The 24,070-nt window shown below is 50.1% G+C and overlaps 1 protein-coding gene across 1 annotated transcript in view; it reads right to left on the reverse strand.

Moving 5' to 3' along the window:
- Positions 1-15,082, reverse strand: part of CCDC68 (coiled-coil domain containing 68) — a 31,984-nt gene extending 16,902 nt beyond the window's left edge. The window contains exons 1-2 of the mRNA XM_075137827.1: positions 15,071-15,082; positions 14,517-14,580 (exon numbers count right to left, since the gene is read on the reverse strand). Coding sequence (XP_074993928.1) covers positions 14,517-14,580; positions 15,071-15,082 — 76 coding nt within the window. The remainder of the gene's footprint in view (positions 1-14,516; positions 14,581-15,070) is intronic.
- Positions 15,083-24,070: the final 8,988 nt, after the last annotated feature.

Consider the following 24,070-nt stretch of genomic DNA (forward strand, 5'->3'; position numbering starts at 1 on the left):
CTGTCTCCTACAAATCGTTTTAAGGTCCGGTTTTCAATTTCTGCTATGCACTTTGCTAAGTTGGAAGAACCCCCTCCATTTCCCCCAGACCTCCAGCGGATCGTTCAGTGGCACGCTGCCTTCCTCCTTAACGGGCTCCCCGGGCAGCGCAGGGCTGGCTAACGAGGCCGCACAAACCGACCCGTGGAGTTACACAGCGCACGGAGACCAGCCTAGGAAGGGGTCTCTGGTTAGGAAGGTAGACTGTCTTTACTCAAAGAAATTCAAAAGAGCCAGGAAAAACCTGACCTGGACCATTGTGGTTATGTTTACACCAAGCTAATATGAAGCATTAGCGCTAATTTTCTGCACTTAGTGACGAGGAAAGTAAGGTCTGGAAATTGTGAATCACTAATTTCCAGCCTGATCTGCTGTGCAGCTGTATGGCATAGTAAAGCACAGACACTTGGATTCTTTTAATCTTCGTAGGTGATTGCTTTTAGAAGATAACTATTTTAATGGTCTGATGCTGAAGAAGAAGATCCAAGACACACATATTCTTGCCTATGAACACTTTGGATGAGAAATGATCCAATGATATTCTCTTACCTACTAACAAATCAAACTGTCTTCTTCCATTCTGGGTTTTAAAGTTATGGTTCTCTTTTCCTCCAGACCTTCTTCCCCTCATGAACATGGTGGAATACACAAATGTATAAATCTTCTAGGATTTGCATTGCATGGTGTTACCCTCAGCTGCAGGAAATACATCCCCTGCTTCAATCTGCCATTCACAGCCTTGGGTCGCATAATCTGTGTTTGACTTGCGGCAAGAAAGTTCAGCCCAGAAGAGCACCAGATGAGCAACCACTGCTGCACCAGACCCGGTCGCCTTGCTGCCTGGAGGAGCCCGCAGCCTCGAGCCTTGCGCATTAGTTACCCTGGTTAACCTGAGCTGCAGCGCGTGGCTTTGGCCCCCGTGCAAGACAAGACTTGGGGGACGCTGCCGGTAGGTGGGCGATGTGCATTTATATCCATTCAAGCAGGAAGGGGGATTTGTCCCGGGTGAGCGCACCGTGCACGGGCACGCCGAGGGCTGGCACCATCCTTCTGGAGGTGCCTCCAGCTGGCCCTCGCCCAGCAGATCCGCCCCCGGAGCTCCGGTGGTGAGATAAACAGGGCAGGGCCTCATCCTGAATGCTAACCTAGCTGAAAAACGACTGAGAGGTCTGGCGGGTCAGCAGCAGCCACGGACTCAGCAGCAAATACTGAGGATTGACCTGGAGATCTATCAGGAGAAATGTCTGGGCTTACCCCAAAATCTCCCCAGTGTTGAGGATACGCATTCACACTTGGTTTCTTAAAGCAGCACTTAGACGAGACACCTAATTCTTTTCGTGGCTTTAGCCTTGAGGTGTTTTCCTGCCTCTCAGCACAGGAAAAATCCCATTTATTTCAGCATTAGTCAGGCGCTTGAAAAGCGCGCCCAGGAGAGCTTCAGTGCGCGGGGCAGCGGGCGCGGTGCTGGGGGCGTAGGGCTGGAGGAACGCTGCGGCGCAGACCTGGCAGATTCAGGTTTGGAAAGGTGAGGTCATCGCTACAAGCACGGAGCAGCTCGCTGCAGCGAGGAGGAGTTACCAACCAACATCGTTTTACAGAGCTATCTCAGAGATCTGCAGTCTTACAGCACCCTCCCGTATCACGTTACTGCTCTGGGACCAGGGAAATGGGAGATCTCCATGAACCCCTGTTGCACTTTTTGATCCTGTCACCCCTCGCGTTTTCTCACTGATTTTCAAGCAATTGTGTCATCAAGTATTAAACTGAAAACACAGTAAAAACAAATGACTACGGCACAGATTTGGACCCCTACTAACCTTCCTTGTGGGTGATAAGTACTCTGGTGCCCGTACTTTGGGAATGACTGTAGTTAAACTCCATTACCGACGTTATTTTCTGAGCGGTAGTTTGTATATCAGCATTTTCGCTGCTTGGAACTCATTTGCCTTCATACCTTGGCATTATGCTCAGAGTCCTCATGCCAGGAAACACGGTGCCAGTAAATGTCAGATGGAAAATGAGAAAACTGCTCAAAAAACTTGCAAAAACGCAGTTAAAAAGCTGTTTAAAAATATAATTTCAGTGTGTTTTTATAGTACTTACATTTATTTTGATAGGGTTGCCGTACAGGGTGGAAATGAGATGTATATGAACTACATGTCATTTTTACCGTCTAGACACGAGTGTGAGAATAAACTTAAAAAATTGAAAATCTCTCCATGCAAAGCCTTTCGTTCCCAGCAAAGGGTTAAAAGTCACTGGTCAGGGGGCACTGTGCTGCTGGCATCGGTGGGGCTGGACCGCGGCCGGCCATTTACTGCCAGGAGCGTCGCCCGGGGCCTGGGGCGTCACCCGGGCGGGCTGACCCTGCCCTGCGATGAGAGCACCCGTGTTTTCAGGAGGCTCAACGTACGTGCACATGCGCAGCCAGCCGGGATTTTAATGAACCCATGCTGATTTTGGTGATCAGGCTGGTGTGTAGTACATGAGGCTGCACTTGTCTCGGTGTCTTAGCAAGCAGAGATTCTTGAATTTTAAAATAAAATAGCTCTCACAAATTTAATTCTGCAAAGTCCATTCGGTCTGAATTTCTATCCAAAGGGGTCTCTTCTCGCCACACAATAAACACGTATGAATAATGAATCCTCCAAACCCAATCACTCAGTGCCGCCTTGCTTGAGTGGGTTCAGTGAATCGATCACTTGTGTTCGGAGGCAGTCATTAAATTCCCTTCTGTTCAGCCGCTTCCCACAGGACTGGTCTGCGATCCATGTCAATCTCCTTCTCCCCATCCTACAGCTGCTGCTCTGGGTCTTCATTTTGATAAACAATCTGTTAACTGAAAATGGAGCCCCAAGTTACTGTAGCTAAATTATAATTATTCTACTCATCAGAAAGCGAGGCTTAGAAAGAAACATATTGAAAAATGACAGACAGTGATAAATTTGGGGTTTCTGTTCTAACAGTTTTGAAAATGTGCCACTTCCATTTAATTCCGCATTCGAGAAATGATAGCACTGCTTACGGCTCTTTACACGGTACCAGATTTTAACTCCTAGGCATGGCATTGCAGAAGCGACATGATAAAATCGTCTGGGCCTCTCACCGGAAAAAAGCGCCGACGTCTCAGCAGTGAAGCCCCGGCAGTATTTAATGACTCAGCCCGTGCTGGTCCGAGGAGCACATCCTGACTTCCCGCCCGCGTGGATGTGTCATCAGGCAGGGCGGCTGCGCAGCTCACCCCAAGCCGGGCACGGACGTTTTGCCGGCTGAATCATCCCTCTTCTGCAAACTGAATTCCACCTCGAAAAGCCTAAGGACCCAAGACGTGCCGTCATTCACTTCAAAACTGCTTCCCGTTAGCCTTCCTTGTGATTGTGGAGAGGAGGCTCTCTGCTCTTGTAGCCCTCGGGCTTTCTGTTCCAGGTACAATCACTGAGCGAGACGGCATCAAGTACTTGCAAGCTCCGGCTTGTCATGGTTTGTGTTCTTCTTTAATACAGCAGATGACAAGGTGAAACGTTTGGAACCAAAGATGTTGCTCACCTGGGGTTTTTGTTGGTTTTCCTTGAATCGCTCATTAATCAGGAATACAAGGACTGGACCGCTGTGAATTGGAGGAGATAAGGTTATTGATCCATGCACACATGTCAGGAAAATTTGATAAGCAATGGTAGTCAGTCACTGCAAAGGCAGCGCCGCAGTCTTTCGTCTGAAAGAAGTTGTAAATAGGTTATAAATGGCCGTGCTTCCCCAGGCATTTTGAGAGATCTAAGCTGGATTACTCCTGAGCTATCTATGAGGCAAACGCACGTTCTCAGGACACACGTCACCAGGGAGCCGTGCCATTACTCACTTCCCAGCCTCGCTGCAGAGACACGGGGGAGAAGGATGGATGGGCTCCGCAATTAGTGAGGAGTTTCCCTCCGGGAGGTGACACATTCTCACTCGAGCACGGGTCCGGAGGAGGTGACAGGGTGATGCCTGCCATTCCCCACGCACACGTGGAGATCTTCATCTCCTGCTTTTAGTCCCCTTGTTAAAGGTTGAAGGTGTGAAGGGAGAGATGTGACCTGAGGTCCCGGCTGCGCCCGGCGGGCAGGTGACCCGTGCTGGGTGCTCACTGGGCTGCCCGACTCATCCCACTGCCCACACTGCGCTGTTTGGGAAACCAGATCAGGAAACAAGTAAGAACCCTAAATAATGACTGGCAGAACTAAAGGGCGCTGACTTCAAGGGACTTTTGACCAAACCCTTAGGGGTTTTGTTGCTGTAATGTTTGTTTATAGAATTATTTAAGCCTTGACTATTTAACCTGAGAGGCTACATGGCAGTATTGCTTTTGTCATCCTATTTAACACATTTAATTAACTTTAAATTCATCATTCTCGACTTCTATACGTGATAGCACTTCATATCTTTTAACTGAACTTGATCCTGGTTTTTGCTTTGCTAGGACATTTTTGCTTCGCTAGAAAGTTTTTGCATTTCTAGGAAGTTTTTGCTTGTTAAAAGTTCTTTTAAGCCTCTGACTTCATGGGGAGGAATCCCTGAGGCTTTGAAGCTGCCCCATCCATCACCCATCTGCCCAGGGAACATACCGGTAGAGCTAAGATTAGAGCGGGGGGTGGATGCATGGTAACCACACCATGAAGGCCTGAGCACGCGGCGTGAGTGACCCACGTGCGTGCCGGTCCTGCCCCGGCTTGCCGGCAGCCTGGCTCCGGCGGTGCCAGCAGAGGTGCGGTGTCCTCAGCCGGCACCGCCCCGGTTCCCAGGCTTGCACCAGCACCGGGCGCTTGTGCAACCCGGCGGCGAGCGCCGCGAGGAGCTGCAAGCACGCCTGGCATAGCAAGCAAACGACTGTGCAGAGCCACTTCAGCTCCTGGGTCCAAACGGGGTCTGCACAAGCCCTGCCGCAGGTCGAAGGAGGGAGGCCGGGTAGTGCAGCTCCGTGTGGTGAGCAGAGGACAGGGACAGCCCAGCTTACCAGGCTTAGGCTGCCAGGGAGTCACATCCCAAGCATAACCTGCTCGGGCACAGCTCCCACGCACGGGGCAAGGGTGAACGGGGAGCTGCTGGGAACAGTCCTTCCTCCCACGGGCCATGGAGCACATCCCACCACTCGCCCCAGGCACCCGCTCCCCCTTCTCCTAAAGGCTGCTCTCTCTGCATGTCCCGTGTCCCTTACAATAAAAGACAAGGTGAGGGGCCAGTTCACCGTGTTATTTCAGGGAGAGAATAACCTCCCTGAAAGCCTCCTCCCCTACATAAAGACATCGATCCAGTTATTTGCCCTAAACACTCTTCCTCACCCCATCGCGGAGGAAATTCAGTGTTTCAAAACCAAGCTCCTCCAGCTTCTCTATCCAATATATCCGCTTCAAAAGAGGCTGTTTCACCTGACCTGAACGGCACATGAAGCAACAACAGACAAAAGCGCTAATGCAGAAGTTTAGTGGTAAATAATTGTCAATCTACAGATTCAACCAAGAAATGCAGTGCTTGCCCCCTCCCCAGCGCCTTCACCTTCACTCTGCATTGTCTGCTGGGCTCCAAAAGTCTCTCTGTTCCCTGAGATAATTTACATGGAAAGGGAAACTTTTCTCTTGAGCTGCAAACTTCTTCAGTAAATACGTAAAAAAATTGGCCAGAAATCTGAAAAACCTACAAACAGGGCAGAGAGGAAAATATTGTTGTTCCGTAAGATGCTTGTAACTGCCTGGAGAGAATCCTGTAGCAATCCTGGGGAAGCTGCTCCGAGCTGAGCAATGCCCGTGACCCGCAGGCTGCACCCCGAGCTCCCTGCCCCAGCCCCTAACCCAGGGCTGGCTCGTCCCTGGCAGCCCCCTGCACAGACATATGATCGTCCCTGCCCATCCGTGCAGGTGTGTCACACATCTGTCTTGAAAGGGACCATTTTACTTGCTACTTGCCTTTAATTCCAGATGCTTCCAGTGGAGGATTTGGGAGGTCCCAGCTAGCACTATGTGCACGGTTCCTGCAAAAGGGATTGCTCCAGATGCGGATACGTGGCTTCTCCTGGCAGAGGGGATGCACGCGGAGGGCACTGCAGGCTCTGCCAGTGATGCCATCACCATTGCCCTCATGTACGCTTGGAGCACGGACCAGTAACACAAAACACTGCCCAGGTCTCTCTTAGAGCAGGACAGCTATAACCACGCGCGTGGGCTCGGCAGGCAGAAGGGTCACATCCCAAGCACTTCACATGGCAGTACCGCCCCATCACCCTGCAGCCTGCTCTCGTACAGCCACCGCAACGCAGCTCCCAGGCCGGAGCGAGGATCTAAAAGTTGTAATAATGACGGTAAATCAGGGGGAAAAAAGATTCCTGGAGGCACTTAAATACTGCAGGAGCAATGCAGAAAGCGCCTGCGCCTTGGATCCTGGCCTTGGATCCTGGCCCCGGGCGGTGGTCGCAGCGCGGCTGCAGTCCCTGCCCCGCTTCACCCCCGTGCAAGATCCGGCTCCGGAGCTGGAAACCGCCCGGGAAGCAGCGGCGGGCGGCGGCGGGGGCTGCGCGGGGGCGGCGCGGGGGCTGCGCGGGGGATGCGCGGAGGCTGCGCGGGGGCTGCGTGAGAATGCGCGGTGGCTGCGCGGGGCTGCCTGGGGCTGCGCGGGGCGGCGGGCGGGCAGTGCCACCTAGCGCTGCCTGCGGGGCCGCACCGCGCCGGGGGGGCTGCGCTCCCCGCGCCCCCCACCCCGCGCACTCGAGATCCGCTTGGCTCGGTCAGCGTGAGCCCCCGCCCGGGTTTCACGGCCGTGAAGGCAGCACACGCGTGGCAGGTTTTGCCGGGTCAGGGCCCGGGCCGGTTACTTCATTGCTGCTTTTTGCCTCCTTTTTAGGTAAAAGTAGAATAAGCCTTTGCATGGTCTTCATACTTCAGCTCAAATAATTACCTTGAACTGCCAGATGAAACATTTCATTCATCTTTTTTTTTTTTCCACCCATGCACAATGGCCTTTTTCTGTGAATACTCATTTTAAAGGTTCTTTTATTTCTTAAATTCAACCAGAGACATTAATTATTCCTTTAAATTTTTCCATTTGTCAAAAGGGGAACAAACCCCCAAGAGATTGCGGGAGCTTTTCAAAATTGAAAAAATATATCCATACCTGAAAAAGACAAAGCCGACCCGTATGTTTCAGTATCAGATGTTCTGAAAATCAAAGCGTTTTGGTTTACAGATTTTCAACAAAGAAACAAACTAATAAAAAATCCACTTCATTTCTCATTCCTTCTCTGTGGTGTTTTTTTTTTTTAAAAGAAAAGAGGAACTGAAGAACAGATGCCCTTTCTGAAAGACAAGTGTGGTGGTATAATATGTGGTAGGCAAAAATTCCGTTACACGTATTCAGGTAGGAGACTCCCAAACGTGCCTGAATTGTGGAAGGGACGGTGGGTGCCTCTCAGCCCCAGCTCATCACATTCCCCTCACGGTGATTTAACTGCACCCACCACTTGCGATCTCTTCTCTCCCCACTTCCCTGCAGTGCGAGGCAGGTAAGGATGGACCTAGGCAGCTTCAAAAAGTTAATCAACCTCCTTAAAGTGGCAGCAAAAAAGAGACTTTCCAGCGGGTGCGGGACGCCCCGCTGTGCCTGCTGCCTGGTGGCAGCGAGGACAGAGCATGGACGCGCAAAAAAAATCCCCTTGTCCTTGCAGCTGCGCTCCAAACACCACTGGCCACCAGCAGACTAAAGGGACAGACAAAGACAGGTTTCACCCACCAATACAAGAAATATTCTTCCCAACTAAAGGGCTGTCCAATACAGTAAACGCCACTGGTGTCCCCCCTGGTGTCACCTTAACACCTCCTAAACTAGGAAGCCCAAACAGATCACGACTGTGTAAGACGACTTTGAAAGACCTTTCCCAGCTGGACTGCCTGGTCCTACCGAATCTGTCGAGGACATCCATTAGGAACGATGGAGAGGATGACCTGGGCTGCAGATGTGGGTGCAGATCCCACAGAGAGGCACCCATCCCTGGCCAGGAGCTGAGCGGGGAGCTGTGCTGGAGCCGTGCTGGAGCCATGCTGGAGCCAAGCTGGAGCCGAGCTGCTGTCTGCTGGCACCACGCGCAGGAGCACCCACACCGGCTCCCCTGGCCCGGCACCCCGTGCTGCGGCTGAGCTCTGCCAGAGAGAGAGCCCGTGCGTGGCCACCATCAGCCCTGGACGAAAGCCGAAGGACGGCTCCGTGCTCTGCAGCGCAGAGCCCCCGGTGCGCTTCTGCCCTCCCAGCTCCTCCTGGAGAAGGACCTTCTTGACTCATCTCGTGGCAATGAATGCCACAGAAAGGACAATCTCGGATGCTGGCTTTTATTGTTGCTTTTAAGTTACCGTTAGAAGAGGAAAAGAAGAAAGGCAATATAAACCATGCTGCAGGAAATGTAAGTGCAGTTGGTTTAACCTTGGTTCTAACCTTAGCCTGCTTTTATTTTCTCACCTTATGACTCATTAATCCACCCTCTTATTCTCTCCTATCCTGCTTACACCCCCATAGCATCTTCTGTCTTTGCTCTTGCCACCCCTCATTTTCTCCTCCCCGCTCCCCGTGAGTGCCCGCTTGCCTCCAGAAAAAGGACTAGGTGGGAAAGCAGGACTTGGGTGATCTGCATCCGTTCACGGGTCAGTCCAGGTTGTTAGACTCAAAGCAACCCCCCCCAGATCCAAAAGACCCAGGAGATGCCTAAAGCGTGACCCAGAGCTGGAACATGTGGCTCCGCGTGAGTCATGAAACACGTTGCCATGTGGGAATTCCTCTCTCCAACACACTGGTCTGACCTTGACTGGAGTAATTGGATTCAGTAACTTGTTCCAGGTGTGGAGGAATGGACACTTCGGAGCAATGGCAGTAATTTATTTGATGGTCACTGCTTATGGGACCTATAAAAGTGTGTGCTATCGCTCGGGCCAGAGGTGGCTTCTGCGGGTGTCGCAAGGGATGCGGTTGCGATCGGATCGTCTCTCTCCTGAGCACAATGCCGTATTTATTTATACGGATATACGTGGGCTGAAAATCTGGCACAAAAAATGTACAAGTCTATTACATATTCTGCACTTACTCTGGGCATATGGAAACTTAATATAATGAATACAGATTGTGTGATTTCAAGCTAATTTTCATTGGTGCAGTTCTGGAGTAAACATATTGATTTCAACAAACTTCGTAGGTATTTAAATCATTGTAATCAGGAAACAAGGTCAAGTTTCGCAGCGTGGATCAGAAACTGCTGCTATGCTGTGGAAGGGAAGGTGCGTGCTCTCAGGGACCTCCAGCGCTAGACACTTTCCCTGCATTAATTTGTCCCTAATTTGAAAACATCCCACTTTGATTACTGTTTTTTTTCCCTCTCTCTCTTTTCAACTTAATGATACTGCAAGTTTCTCCATTAGCAAAATCTCGGAGGGTAGGTGGTCTTTTCTTTGTTCTACATCGCATCCCCTCAAAGGCAGCTCTCTCCTTGCTAATGTATCGCGAACTGTATTTGTAACAGATGAGAGATCAGTAAAGTAGCCTTGAAACAGACCTAAATAAAGCAGGGAAGATAACGCTGCTCCTTTCCACTCTGGGTTTCAGCAAATGGTCCTTCTCCTCCCCGTACAAACCTTGCATGTATATCTGCCAGAATTTGTAAGGAAGACAACGCTACCTTAATATAAGAAGAGAAGCTGGAGCCTCAGCGGGGGTAAATGAGTTTCCTGCAGGTTTGGAAAGATTTCTCGGATCCAAAGTGGGGTGCTTGAACAGTTCAGATAATGAAATGAAATGAATTTTCGACTGCTATAGAAATGCTGTTCAGTGGACCCAAACACAGATCACAATTGCCGCTTGCTGGGTGACATTAGTCTGCTCACAGATGCTCGTTTCTTCACAACCTCCCATTCCTTTTATTTTAAGGAGCTCGTGCTCTGTTGGCCCCGTATGTGGGTTGCGCATCGGGAGCCGCCGAAGCAGCTTTAAGCGCTCAGATATTTCCTTTCCGAGGAGACACGGGAAACTTTGCTGGGAATCAGGTCCTCCAAATCACGCCATTCCCCCTGAAGAAACACAGCACATCATTAGCGATTATTATTCTTAAGCTTCCTTTTTCTAATCAAAAAGGAGTTAATAGGTTCTATGTGCAGGAGGCATCTTTGATGGAAAAGGAAAACCCAGACACAAACAATAAGCGCTTCCCTTCAAGGACCGGCCCAGATTGTCCATTAATCGTTTTAATTTGTCTCGTGTGGCTTCACATCAAATCTGTATTGGAATCACTGCAAGGTAATTGAGGATAATGGACTTCATCGCTCACTTTCCGCCGGGTCCGTTGGCCGAGGTGCTGCCGCGCCACGACCCTGCGGGCTCTCCCTGGGGGATTGGGTCCGTGGTGGGGGGCCCACGCTGGGGCAGCCCCCCGGGCTCCTGGCCCGGACCCTGCCCCCGCACCTGCGGCACCGCGGCCCGAGGGAGCCTCGCTGGGGCTGTCTGACTTTCCCGCGTGCTCTTCTTTAAAATAAAAAGAGCCAAAGTGTTATTTTGTTCAGAAGTTGAGTTCAATTAAGATTATGTGCAAATTTTTTTTTTTTTAACGAAATGACTATACTCATATGTATAAAGTTTCTATATAATTTCATGAAATAATTATTGTAATTAGCATCTCAATTTGAATTTAGAAGCCATTTCCTTCCCCCAGCCCTCCTTTTTTTTTTCTTTTTGAAAAACTAAATTAATTCCCTGGGAAACTGATGAGAAATTTTCAAACTAGAAATAAATGTCTGTAATAAATCAAGAGATAAGGGAACAGGCAGAGATTATTCTGCAATTAAAGTTTACAGAATTAATTCCACTTAAAATCCAGAGAGTTTAATGTGATAAAGTCCGTATCTTCTGTCTTCTTTTGGAACGGAGCATCCTCTAAATCCGGGAGGAAGAAGAGCTCGGTGGCAGCAGAGCCAGTAATCACTATTCCCCCAGCCATTAACAGTCGAAGAGGTTTCAGCACTTCTCCCACATTTTGACATTCAAAAATATAAATAAACATAAGACACAGCAAACATCGGCAAATTGATTGGAAATTTGGACAGGTGATTGGAAGTTGAATGTGATTATTTGTTTTTTACCCAAATGAATGTAAATTTCATTAGTTGATAATTAAAAGGAAATTATACAGACATTACAATTACTGCCAATGGCATAAATTATGAAGCTATATGGCAAAACAATTTAGGAATTCACATTGCAGTTCTTATTGTCAATTTGGTTACCAAAGAAACCAAGAATAAATAATAAACTCAGTGACTATGCAAATGAAGCCTTGATGTGTTGCTAGGCTGTTAAAGCTAATGTCATTGTATAAAACAATAATGTTAAACATTATTAGTTTTTTAATTATGTCAGTTAATTAGAATTGTTCCTGTTAATTGCCTATGATTCATCTCCAGAAGAAAAATGTACAGCTAGCAGCTTTGGGGGGGGGGGGGGTTCCTCAACATATCACCTCGAAAAAGAACCACAGTTTTGCACTATCCCATTAAAAATAGTATCAGCAGGTATTCAGGTGTAACCCTGCATCCCCTTGTATCAGTAAACCTGTAGAATTCATGACAGAAGGCTCTCTATCAATGAATTGGTTAGTGTTCAGTGCGGAGCAGTGCAGAGCCCCAGGAGCTCTGTAGAGCAGAAACACCGACCTCCCCCTGCCCTGGGCGGAAGGCAGCGGCGTGCACCCAGTCCTGCACCCTGCGCCCCGACCCCGTCCCAGCGGGCGAGGGACTGGTCCAAGCTGGGGGCCTCGCGGCTTTTGCACAGCAGCTGGCAGAAAGCTTTCAAGTTAAGAAGTGATAAAATCTGAATTATTTTCCTCCCTGACGGGTGCGTGCAGAGCTTGCGCCAAAGCGGGACGGGGATGCGCTCCAGTGCCGTGGGCGAGCGCGGCTCCCTGCCTGCTCTCTTTGGTTTCCCGCGAGAGGCGCAATGCCTGAGACTGCCCCAAGGATCACCTAACAAAACATCACTTTGGGTTCGGGAATTCTGGGTTTAACTGTAGGTTTCTCTTTCTCTCTGTACACACCGGTTGTACTTTAGAAAAGTCCATACAAATCTCGGTTAGAAGGTGCAAAAGAATCAGGCATCATTTTGACAGCAAATTGTCATTTAGTGGGTCGCGAATGGTATTTTGGCTCCAGCAAGCCCGCGCAAGAACCTCATCCCTGAGACAAGTGAAATCTCTGATCTGGGTGCTCTCAAGGGAGATCTGAGAGATTTGAAGCAGGTTTTGGATACATTTACTGGCATTTGCGGAGACATCCAGAAAGAGAAAAGCAGAGCCAGGTCCCAGCAATATTTCGGAGCGGCCCTGCAGACCCCAGCCGCAGGCGGTGCCGGCACCTCGGCACGCTGCTGCCCGGCTGCTGCCGCCCACCTCGGGGTGCAGGAGATGCCACTGGGTGATGGCTCCTGCCATGCAAATGGAAGGGATCTCTGGTGGTCCTTCTAATGCATTAGGGTAGTCTCCTTGTCCTGGGAGGAGGTGTGGTGTTCTGCTCTCTGTCCCAACCCATGCTTTTGCCCCCCCTTTTCGTGCAGATGGAGATGTGCCCGTGATGCACCTTTTCTAAAAAATGAGCGAGGTGATTCTTTTGTCATTTCTACCAGGACACGTCAGGTAACTGGGGTTCCTGATGGCACCTTGGAAGCAGGCAGAAAAAATATTTGCAAAATCTGATCGGTGCTGTGATCGCTATTTGGTATCGCCCATTCCCTAGGCAACGAAGGGAAACGGCTCAAAGGCTTTTCCGTGTGAAGGGCAGGGGCTATTTAAAAATAAAATGTTGTTACCCACATTCTTCAACTAGAAGGACGTCTTCAGCAGATGCTGGAAGTGTTTAAATCATGGGGTAAGAAAAGTAAAGGGTATACACTCAGCTGGGAGCATCCCTGTCCTCGCCCAGCCCGGTACCGGGCGTCAGCATCAGCCTCCCCCTGCCTCGCTTCAGCTTTTCTCATCTCGCGCTCGGTACCTGCAGCATTTCCCCACATCTCTAAATGTGTTTCCTGCAAACAAAACCTTTTTTTTTAACTGAGTTCAAATTATCAATGAGAATTAAGCCTTAACAAACAAGAAAACTGAAGGTAATTGATATCACTTGCATGTAATTTTTAATTTTAAGATTACTATCTAAGTCTGCAGCCTTCAGAGAGCAGTTCCCATGATTTCAGTATGTGCAATTGCGAGTGAAATGGATATTTGCATTAGGGTTTGCAGGCCCTTCTCCTTTCCTAATTATTTTTTAAGGACAAATTTTTTTTGTTTGTTTTACCCATTGTTGTTTTACCTTGTGGAAGTGTTTCTGTAAGAGTTCCTCATTCTGCCTCTGCCAGCACCACTCTTCACTGACACCCACCTCCCATTTCCAGCTCTGCTCTGGGGCAACTTTCACCCCTTGCCATCATGGTGGGAAAAAATACGGTGATTTCTTTTTCTCTACATATATATTTGAATTGACATATGATGGAAAATATTTACATCATTTTTTCCCAGTTCTGGGATCTAAACCCATCATGCAGAAGACAAACTCCGACTGTCAAACTCAGGTTGCAAATGCATCCTCGTTGCTGAAACTAAGTTAATGCACATAAATGCATTGTATGGAAACAGAATCCAATTAGTATCTCACATTTGCAGAAGACTACAACACAGCTTTCTTAACACCAGAAATGAAGGGCTTAATAAGTCTATCAAATTATAGCACCATCTTTCTGCTTTGTAATGCTGGATCTGGCTCGTTAATATTCTGTTCCCCTCCTGACAGCTCCTTTCCCAAATGTTGGATCTGCAATTTCTCTCTTTTTCTCCTAGTCTTTATACCTTTCAGTCTAAATACAAACAGAAACAAAGATCCTAATTATGATCCAAAATCATTATTCTCTGAAGAAGTTCCCAGTAATTAAATTTTAAAGAAAAATATATTTAATGAGCTTTTTACAGTTTCATCCAAGCGATACGTATTCAAGTAGATAGTGATTAGAATGAAACAGCTCTAATTTGAATGACTTGATAAAAGCTCCTACTTCACTACTATGTTTTTAATAATTGTGTAATTACATAGAGAAGTATTCCTGTAAATACCACTTGTTTTGTACAGAATGGATGACATCAAAATGTGTGGGCTTTATCTAAATTTGCAGTGCTTTGAAATGGTATTTTCTTATGTCAGCTAAAAAGTTAATATGCTATCTTAATATTAAGAACACAGAATAACATAGAAGCCTGCACATGTATTTTAGGTCTCAGAATTAAAAAAAAAAAAAAATTTCCACTTTTGGTTTGATTTAAAAAATCCAGCCACATCCACGATCCAGCAACAAACTGTTTTCTGCAGCGATGGAGGTGCTGAGGCGGGAGAGTGGGACAGGCGTAGTTGTCCCCAGCCTGCTGCCAGCCCCGACCCCTCTCGTGGGCTCACCAGGCTGCTGCTCCTGGCAGCTGCCCACAGGTTTTTGAGCCAGTTTTGCATCAGGGCGTTCATTCTGGGGGCACAAGAAAGGCTGTCAGGAAGAAGCGTCTTGTGTGGCATCGCGTGGGGGTCCCTGCCCTCGATGGAGATGCCCTCCTGCCCCTGGCTGGGGTCCCACGTGGACTTTGCCGAGGGAAGGGGAGGACGCGGGTCTCCAAAGGGAGTCCTGTCCCTTTGGGAGTTGGCCTCGATGTGTCCCTTCCAACTTGAGATATTCTATGATTGATTCTTCCACCATGGTCACTTCAGCCTCTAAAGCATCGTCTCTGGTCCAGCTCCCCGTCCCAGGTTGCCTGACCTCTCTTTGCTCCTCTAAACAGCTTACCCAGATGTTGGTGGGACCTTAACCCTGCAGGCACCACGCCTCAGGCAAGATTCTCGTGCACTTTGCATCCCGACTGCCAGCCCCAGCCGTGCCTGCCCGTGCTGGAGAAGAAACGGCAGTGCCTGCTTGCGAGGGGCACCTGTAAGCAGGCATTCAGCACAGGAGCTGCGCTGCTAACCCGTAACGGCATTACCGTTGTCCCAATCCACCGGACCCCAGGGCTAAACCCCTAGGAAGTCCCTGTAAAACCCCAAAGGGCCAGCAGCAGACAGCCGGTGGTCCCTCTCCGTTTCCCACGTCGCAGGCCCTTCCCCGCGCTGGGCTGTAGGAACAGCATCGGGTCGAGCTGCCAGCCGCAATCCTGAAATCCTTCAGCAGAAGCGATGGAGTGAAGAGGGTTGGAGTTGTGCTAATCTGGGTACTTAGGCTCTGAAGATGGCTGAGAAGGGGATCTGAAGGTGTAAGATACAGAAAGCTGTGAAACATCAGAGCATTTTGCAATTAAGAGAAGGTTCGGGAAGCCTACGGTACATCACGTTATCGAGCTGGGTGTTACGATTCACCGTGTGAATGAGACATTTACAGATGAAAAGGAAAGCAGGAAGCCTTAAGGTGAAAGATTTGTCAAGGGCTCATGATAGACGGTGCAGCTGTAATTTTAATTGCGTTTGTTCCTTGCACAGGCTCGAGATGGCTGCAACACTTCGCTCCTTACCTGTGGAGGGAGAGAAGAAGATTCTCGTACTGGAAAAAAATGCAGAGAAGGGGGTGAGACCAGCACCCAGCCCTGCCCGGCTCCCTGCCGAGCCCACCAGGCAGGCACGGCCACGGCTCAGCACCGCTTTGCCTCTGCCTTGAGGCTGCTGCCATCTCTGTGGCAGCTTCCCCCAGCGGCTGCAAACTATCATGGCTTCGTACAACCGAGTGTTTTAACTTGGGTTTTTTTTTTTGTTTGTAGCCCCGTGTTGGCTGGACCCGTGCCTGTGTGGCTGCCGTGGGCCCCCCGTCCCTGTGCTCCCCCAGAGCTCCCCATGTTTTCAGCCCCTAACAGGACCAAGGCTGTGAAGGAACTATGGTGTTTCATCTCATTGCTTACAGTGGTTTGGAAATCATCACCCTAGTGAGGTTTAGGGCTCTGTTCTCCCAGTAGGTTGCAAGGGAATTGGGGGTTCACCCCCACTCGTGGAGAGCAATGCTGACCCCAGAGTCCCTCCAGCCCTTCCCCAGGTCCCGCAGAGCCGGAGCTGCCTGGAGTGGAGGGGGCTGGCAGCCAGACCACTTTCAGGATATTTGTTGAAATGGAAAATCAGCAAAAGCCCACACTGATGACTTCTGCAAATGAAGAAGGGCAGGAAACAGTGCTCGTTTGGAAAAAAAATCAAAAAAAGAAAATCTGGTGGGAGCATAAAATAAGCAATTCAAAAATACAGAACAAAACGAATCTGTAGTGCAGCTTGCAGCTGCGCCAAAATTAAGATCTTGGTGAGGCCTTTCCTGCACCAAGGGGAAGATGCACCGGTGGCTGGATGCAGCGCTGGCAGTGAGAGGAAGAGCGGGAGGGACGGGCTGGGAAGCAGAGCACAAGCCTCGTGGATGTGACGGCAAAGGCTGCAATGCATTAGGCTGGGTTGCAGCTTTCCTCCTCTGGACAGGACCATGGAAGGGTGGAAAATGAAGATAAGATTGCTCCAGCCTGTCGCCCGGTTCCAAGATGCCTGCATTTATATAACAACATATTAAACTTTGGAGAAAACTTTTTTCATTTTCCATAACATTCTTTGCATCACTTGGGCAAGAGAGAGACCTCCAGCCCTGGTGTGCTGGTTTTGGCTGGGACAGAGTTAATTTTCTCCATAGGAGCTGGTATGGGGCTGTGTTTGGGATTTGTGCTGGAAACAGTGCTGATAACACAGGGATGTTTTAGTTCCTGCTGAGCAGGGCTTACACACAGCCAAGGCCTTTTCTGCTCCCCACCCCACCCCACCAGCGAGCAGGCTGGGGGGCACAAGGAGTTGGGAGGGGACACGGCTGGGACAGCTGACCCCAACTGACCCAAGGGACATTCCATACCATATAGCGTCATGCTCAGTATATAGAGCTGGGGGAAGAAGAAGGAAGGGGGGGACGTTCGGCGTGATGGCGTTTGTCTTCCCAAGTCACCGTTACGCGTGATGGAGCCCTGCTGTCCTGGGGATGGCTGAACCCCTGCCTGCCGATGGGAAGCAGTGAATGGATTCCTTGTTGTGCGTTGCTTGTGTGCGCGGCTTTTGCTTTACCTGTTAAACTGTCTTTATCTCAGCCCACGAGTTTTCTCACTTTTACCCTCCAGATTCTCTCCCCATCCCACTGCAGGGGAGTGAGCGAGCGGCTGGGTGGGGCTGAGTTGCCGGCCGGGGTTAAACCACGACACCTGTGTAGATAAAACGTGACATTTGCATTTACTGCAGGGCTCCATCGCACTGCTGCGTCTGGGGTGGTAGCAGAGGAGACCCGGCTCCAGCAGCCTGAAGCCTGACCATGACCTTGTTAAATTTTTTCAAGCCCAACTTGGTGGGGCAATGCTAAATGGAAAAGCAATTTCTAAAGCAGTGTTAATTTGGATTCACTCATATTACATTTATCTATATCATAAAGTTACTTTAGCTCATTTAAAAAAAAAAAAAGCAAACCTCTCCAGTTCTGTTCCTAGCACGTGTTAAGCCTCAAAGTGGTAGTTTTCAGTGATTGAGTTTCCTAAGTAGGTTTTAATAATAGTGGCACAACTAATTTGCTCAGATATGAAACTCAATCTAAGTGATATTATCTGTGAGATAATTAAATAGGAAAAATTTTAATGTAACTCTGATTTTTCAATCAAGGCTGCAGGTGACTCCCTAAACATCTATTTTTCCCTCTGTATGGTTATTGTATTTAGCAACTCCCTCGCCACCCTTTCACAGATATTGCTCTTCTTTGAGATTATACAGCAGCATTGACATCATTACCTTGTGCGGTGATTTGAATTCATTTCAGTTTGAAACAAATTCGTATCCCGGTGGAAAAGATTCATCTCCTGGTGAAATCCATAAGTGCCTGGTCAGACGCCTTGTTGGCTGGAGCAAGGTCTGCTTTGGGGCACCCCAAGATCAGGCAGTCTTTGTGCTTATTGCTATTTTTTCTGCCTCAGGCTTGTTTTCTGTGCTTCTATCCTTTTTTTCCTTAAATCCTTTAAGCATTCAAGCTTAATGGAGACAGCTCCCCAGGGTGCTCCAGGCGCTCTCCCTGCAGGCACCCTCCTGCACTGACCCTCCCGGGAAGAGGCTGCAACTTGTGCAACTTCTGTGCATCTCCCTGGATGCTTTTACAGACAGAAGTAGTTTCAATGTATATACTTCATCCATAGGTGTCCCCTGCACAAGGTTATTTAGCTAACTCTCATACATCTGCACATCTCTAGAGGTTTCTATGTCTGCCCGTAAGTGCACTGTTCCCCTTGGTTTTCCTTCCCAGCCTTGTGATCCTTATCCTATAAAAGATGCCTCAAATTTCCTTGAATTGGGACATCTTCCACTTGCAAGCTCTGGTCAGAACACCAGGTTATATATAATTGATCTGGGGTTTTCCCAGTAGTTGGCATTACTCCGAGGGCAGCTCCCACGCAGAGATAAACAAGTTCTAAAAAAGCATCAACATCCCAGCAAGAAGGTTATGTCTTTCCTGCGAAGATGCCCACCTGCATCAGTTTTTTCATCACATGCATCTAGAAATGGGACGTTCATTTTGCATGCCTCCGCGGCCGGGGAGCATCCCCATCCTGCAGCCTGGCAGCGCCGGGGCAGGAGGGGTGGCGAGGAGTGACCCAGTGCCTGTTCCTCTCCTCCCGAGCGAGGGCTTTTCATCTCGCACCAAAGCAAGCTTTCTTCCAAGTTTAATGGCTTATTCAGCTGCAGAGACAAACATTTCCCAAGCTGGAGAGAGAGACTGTGATAACTCTACACGAAATATTTTTTTCTGTACTGCAAATGTGCTGCTCTGCTAAGGACTATGCAGACAACGCTGAAATCCAAAGCAGATGTGAGGCATTAGGGTGACTACAATATAAGATTTAAATGCCTACATGTCAACCTGATATCCGTACGGTTTTTGCACCTTCGCATTTATACGACAAGGCATTAGGAGGTGGATGTTAGCTGCCAACCAAAGGCAGATTCCCCTTGTTCCAGGCTTTAACATGACAATTATTTACAGCGGGAAGGCTGGGTTGCAAGCGGATCCGTCCAGATGTGGCTGGACATCTGCCTGCCCTCGCGCAGCGCTCTGCGGCAGCCAAGGTTTGTCTATTTGCTAAGCGGACGCTGTAAATAAAGGCAGCCAAAGCAACTGAGTGCGCTGCGTTGGGAGACCAGGTGAGGTTTCTTGCCCAGCTCGGAAAACATTTAGCAGCCCAGGGTTGGCTGTTTTCCAGAGCCTTGGCACTTTACCTAGGTGCAAACCTGCCTGTGTGCCCTGGGGCCCCTCTTTGCTCTGCAGGACCTCGGTTTCCAGCAGGGCTGGCCTTTAGCCGGGTGGGAGGAGAGACACGAGAGCGAAGGCTGCTCCTTCACTGCTTAAAGAAGGGGAGCATTTTCGAGGACTCGGGTTTAATCTCCATGGAGCAGCGTGCCCGGCTCACTGTGTGCAGTCGCAGGTGGGTGACTCTCCCGGTGATGCTCAGCCACGGGGTCCTGGCTCACACAGAGCACCAGAGGAATAAAGCGTGATGCCCCAAATGTAATTTAGCTTTGATATGGTGCAAAGTGGCATGTTGTGTTCCAACTCACCTAAAATATAAGATTTCATATAAAAAATACCATTACTTCATTTGATGAAAAACCCCAGTGTGAGCACAGGTTTCTGTGCGGCTGGGCTCGGCAGTGGGGACTTGGAAGAGTCCTTTCACCCCGACATCCCCGCAGGGACCGGTGAGCCCATCTGTGGCACGGGGCAGGGGTCGGCCGAGCCACCTCCCCACGCCACGGAGCACCGCATCACCGAGTATGAACCCGTAATCAATTGTTATGAAAAGAGAATTGCGCCATGTGCTCGCAGCGCTTTAGTTTTTCATTAAATCACAATAAAATACCATTGGCCTATGGTCTCCTGCGAGACCACTTTTAATGATTTATGTATTCATTTTCACTTGACAGCCAGCTGTGAGAGCAGGCGCTGCTGATCTAATAGATATAGATATATGCCGTTCGCCCGCTTACTGTAAAAGCAAAGGAAAACCGAACAAAAAAGTCGATACACGTATCCTGCCCGGCAATGAGCAGGACGAACCCAGCTCCACGCGCCGGAGCATTTCCCCTCCAGCCTCCGCGGGGCAGGCGCTGGAGCACGGCGGCTGGTGGGTAACATGGCTTTTAGTGCAGTTTGGAAAATGGGTCTCGGGGATGCTGCTCTTCAGGGTCCCACCCAGCACCCAAATTAGCAAAGTTCATTAAGCTGGCAGCAGTGGTGAGGGATGCTTGAGGCTGTTCCACTGGAGACGTGGGATGCGAGCTGGCACGTTGCTCAAGAGCTCCTCACTGAACTTAAAGCATTAGCCAAACCCAAACCAGATTTCTAAGCTAACTCAAAACAAAACCAAACCAGATTTCTAAATGGACTAAAAATAGATTTCCTCTCTTTTCTCAGTCACTTGTGATGTTTTTCCCTACTTTCCAGGGCTTGGTGCTCAGATTTCTCTTTCCCCTGGGCAGACAAGGCTGGTGTGCTGATACCCAAGGACCTGGCTCCAGCTTTTCCCCAAGCCCCTTCCTTTCTCACCTGTTGGGTTTTTTTACCTTCCTGGGCCCTTCTAACAAGGTGAGAGGTTTTTGATCAGTTTGCTTTGTTTAACACCAAGCGTTAACATTTCCCCAGGGTGGTGCTTGCCGGTGTGACGCTGGGGTGCAGGGGGGTGCGTCAGCCGAGTGCCCCATGGGGACAGGGTGAGCGGGCCCCGTGCCAGCCGGGCGTCCGCCCCAAAACAGAGGTGTCCCAGGACCTGTCGCGTGAGGCGATTTCGAACTGTGCGGCTCCCGGGGCTGCGGGGGATAAGCAAACACACCGCTGACACGGGCTGAGTTAATGGCGGGATAACGGATAGAATAAAACCTTTGCAACCTGCTGAGCGAACCCAAACTTGCTGAACTACTAGAACATTAATGAGTGAGAGATCTTAATTAAATTGTTTGTAATTAGCTCTCCCAGGAGGAAAAAAAAGAAATGCAAAACTAGTGAATGCAAAATACCTGTAGCACTCACGCCGGAGCACGCCGCTCCCGCAAACACCCTTTCTGCGAGCGAGCAGGCGCTGGTCCTGCTCCTCTTTTGCAGGGAGCGTGCGGGATGGGCTGGGAATGATGAGGATAGACTTCATGGCTATTCCTTTGCTCTGTTGCAGTGTAGGTGCCACCGCCGCCGGCCAGAGGACTCCGAGCTCTCTGACCTGGATTTTGGCTGGGGGTAGCTGGAGGAGCACCAGAAGGTGCTGGCTGTTAGGCTGAGCGTGAGGACAGGCAGGTCTGGCTGGCGTCCCCCGGCGCGGTCTGCTCTCCGCCGGGTATCCGCACTGCAGAGCTGAGCCCGAAGCAGGGGGTCTCGTTCAGTGCCCCGCGTTTTGGGTGCTGGCCTAAGACACCGTGTAAAACCTGACAGCCAAAACCTGAGCAGGAGCCAGCCCTGAAAGCGAGCCCCTCCGCACCCCCGCCCCTTGCTGTGTGTCCCCTGTCCTACTGCAGCCGGCGAGGGGAGCCGGACCCGCCGTCCCGGGCCGGGCAGCCCCGCTGCCAGCGGCCACAGGCGCGACGGGAGCATCCTCCCACGCAGCATGGGAGGAAGGAAGTTTTCCCTTTGCCTGAAGGATGCCCTTTGATATTTTTTTTTTTGGTCATTTCCAACATTTTTATGTCGTTCTTGTTGTTCTTCCCCATTTCCTTCCTTGTGGGTGTCACAAGCCTTTTCTTCAATAATTTTTGTGGTTTTGCTTTCAACAGTTTGTCGTCTGGTTCCCTTTCGTTTTTCTCTCCGGCGTGAAAGCCGCTCCTTGCTGGCTCTTCTGCCACTGCTGGATGTCGTGCCCTGGGGGAGCCCCGGGACCCTCTGCCGAACCGCAGGCAGGGCTCCCGCGCCCTGCGTGCTTTACCTGGCGCCCGCTCTCCTTCGGCCTCCTTCATTTGTGTTACACAAGTTGCACCCTCCCACAGCCCAGAGTCATTAATTAGCATTAGGGTCCCTTTTTATTACGTTGCGCTATTTACGTGTATAAAACAACACCCTCCTTGTTGCAGGGAGTGTTGGAAACGATAAAGACAAATGCAGAGGGAGGTAAGCGGTGATCAGTGGGAGGATTAGCACATGTCTTAGGAGTGCTTTGGTGAACGTTTCATTTCTGCGGGTATTGTTTTTAACAAAATAATGTATTCCTACTGCCTTGTTAGCTGTCTCGGGTAGTTCCTTTTTAAAAGAAATCCCATTTTTCATTCCAGATGTTCAAAGCTGGATGTCACAATACCTTTCAAGTTAATCAAAACCAGCTTTTGTAATTAGCTTGCTGCATCAGATAGGGACGGGACACCCTTTAGAAACAGGTTCTGATAATAAACCCATTAGGCAGGTTCTGTTTCCAGTAAAGGAGATGGTCTTAATTAATTCCTCTCTGAACAGAAACAAGGTGAGCAGATGGCTTAACCCCCAAAATAGATGCACTATTTTTGCAAAAATAGATCCTAGCAGGCGCCCTGGGTCAGGTTGCAGAAGTACGTTCTCGCCCGCCTGACCTACCCGAGGAGACGCTGCAGGTGAGGGGGAGGTGGGTGCCCGCGCCGGAGCACAGCCAGCGGACCCCGACCCCGCCGTCTCTGCTTGTGCACGACCTCTGCGGCAATAACCTCACACGTGCTGGCAACCAGCCGTGCCCACGCTGAGCGTCTGAAAGCCTTTCTCTCCAGTTTTAGTGCAGGAGATGATTTTGACTCAGTTTTGCCAAGTTTCCCTGGTGCACCCGCTCGCCATGCCGGAGCATCGCTCGGCACCTTTCCTCGCGCCAGGCCGGTCCCCGTCCGGCTTTGAAGTGCCGTATCGTGTCGTTTCTCCCCACGCACATATGGACGGCAGTAAGTGGAAATTCCTCCCCAAAGCCTTTCGTTTGCTCACAGCTCTGCCTGACACCCCCAAAATAGCACAGCATCCTGTTCGGCCCCGCTGGGGCGCAGACCTTCCTGGGCAGATCCGTCATTTGCATTGATAATTAGCTGCTGGGAGCATTGCATTGATAATTAGCTCGCTGGGGGCATGCCCTGACCTCTTGCATTTCTCTCGATGGACGTTTGCTCACGCAAACGTTTACAGGAGCCCTGGTCTGAGTTTGCTTCATTTAGTGGTGGGTATGCGGGTGCGCTGGGCGGAGGTGGGGGCGGCAGGGGCTGCCCGGGGGCTGGCAGCTCTTCTGCCCGCGCCCACGGCCCTGGCGGCTCTCTCCAACATGTGAGGGGTTCCCGGGCAGCAGCCCAGGGAGCTGGGCTGAGGGCTCAGGAGAGGAGAGCTCAGCTCCTGGCAGGGGCAGCTGGGGACTCAAAAGCAAGTAAAAATGCATTTCTGTAGTACGTGGAGTGCTGGTGGGACCTGCTGCAACTGGAGTCCTGGTCATGCTCATCACCTTCTCCCCCAAAACAGACATTCATGGGCGTCCCCACAACACCCACAGTTACCGGCATGCACATATCAGTGGCCATTTCACACCAGTAAAAGGACAAGAAGCAACTGGCGCAAGTCAAAATACAAAGAATTCCACTTTAATCCTTATGATTTTATTTTTTTTTAATTGTGAGAGTGGATGAACAGTAGGAACAGGTTGTCCAGAGAGGCTGTGGACTCTCCATCCTTGGAGATACTCCAAAGCTGTCTGGACATGGTCCTGGGCAATTAGCTCTGCTTTATCTTGCTGGAGACAGGAGGGCAGGACTAGATGATATTCCAGAGATGCCATATGCACAGATGAGCTTTGCTGGGGCCGGCCGGCTGGCTCGGCGGGTTTCCTAAGACTGCGGGAGCCGGTCCCCGCACAGAGCTGCTGCCCGCTCCTCCTGCCCTGCCGAGCTGGCCGAGGAGACGGTGCGACGCACAGCTGGGCAGGGGTGCGCAGCCACAGGAGCAACCTGCCCTGTTCCCGAAGGCA

Source organism: Calonectris borealis, chromosome Z (assembly GCF_964195595.1).
Source record: "Calonectris borealis chromosome Z, bCalBor7.hap1.2, whole genome shotgun sequence".
NCBI lineage: Eukaryota > Metazoa > Chordata > Aves > Procellariiformes > Procellariidae > Calonectris > Calonectris borealis.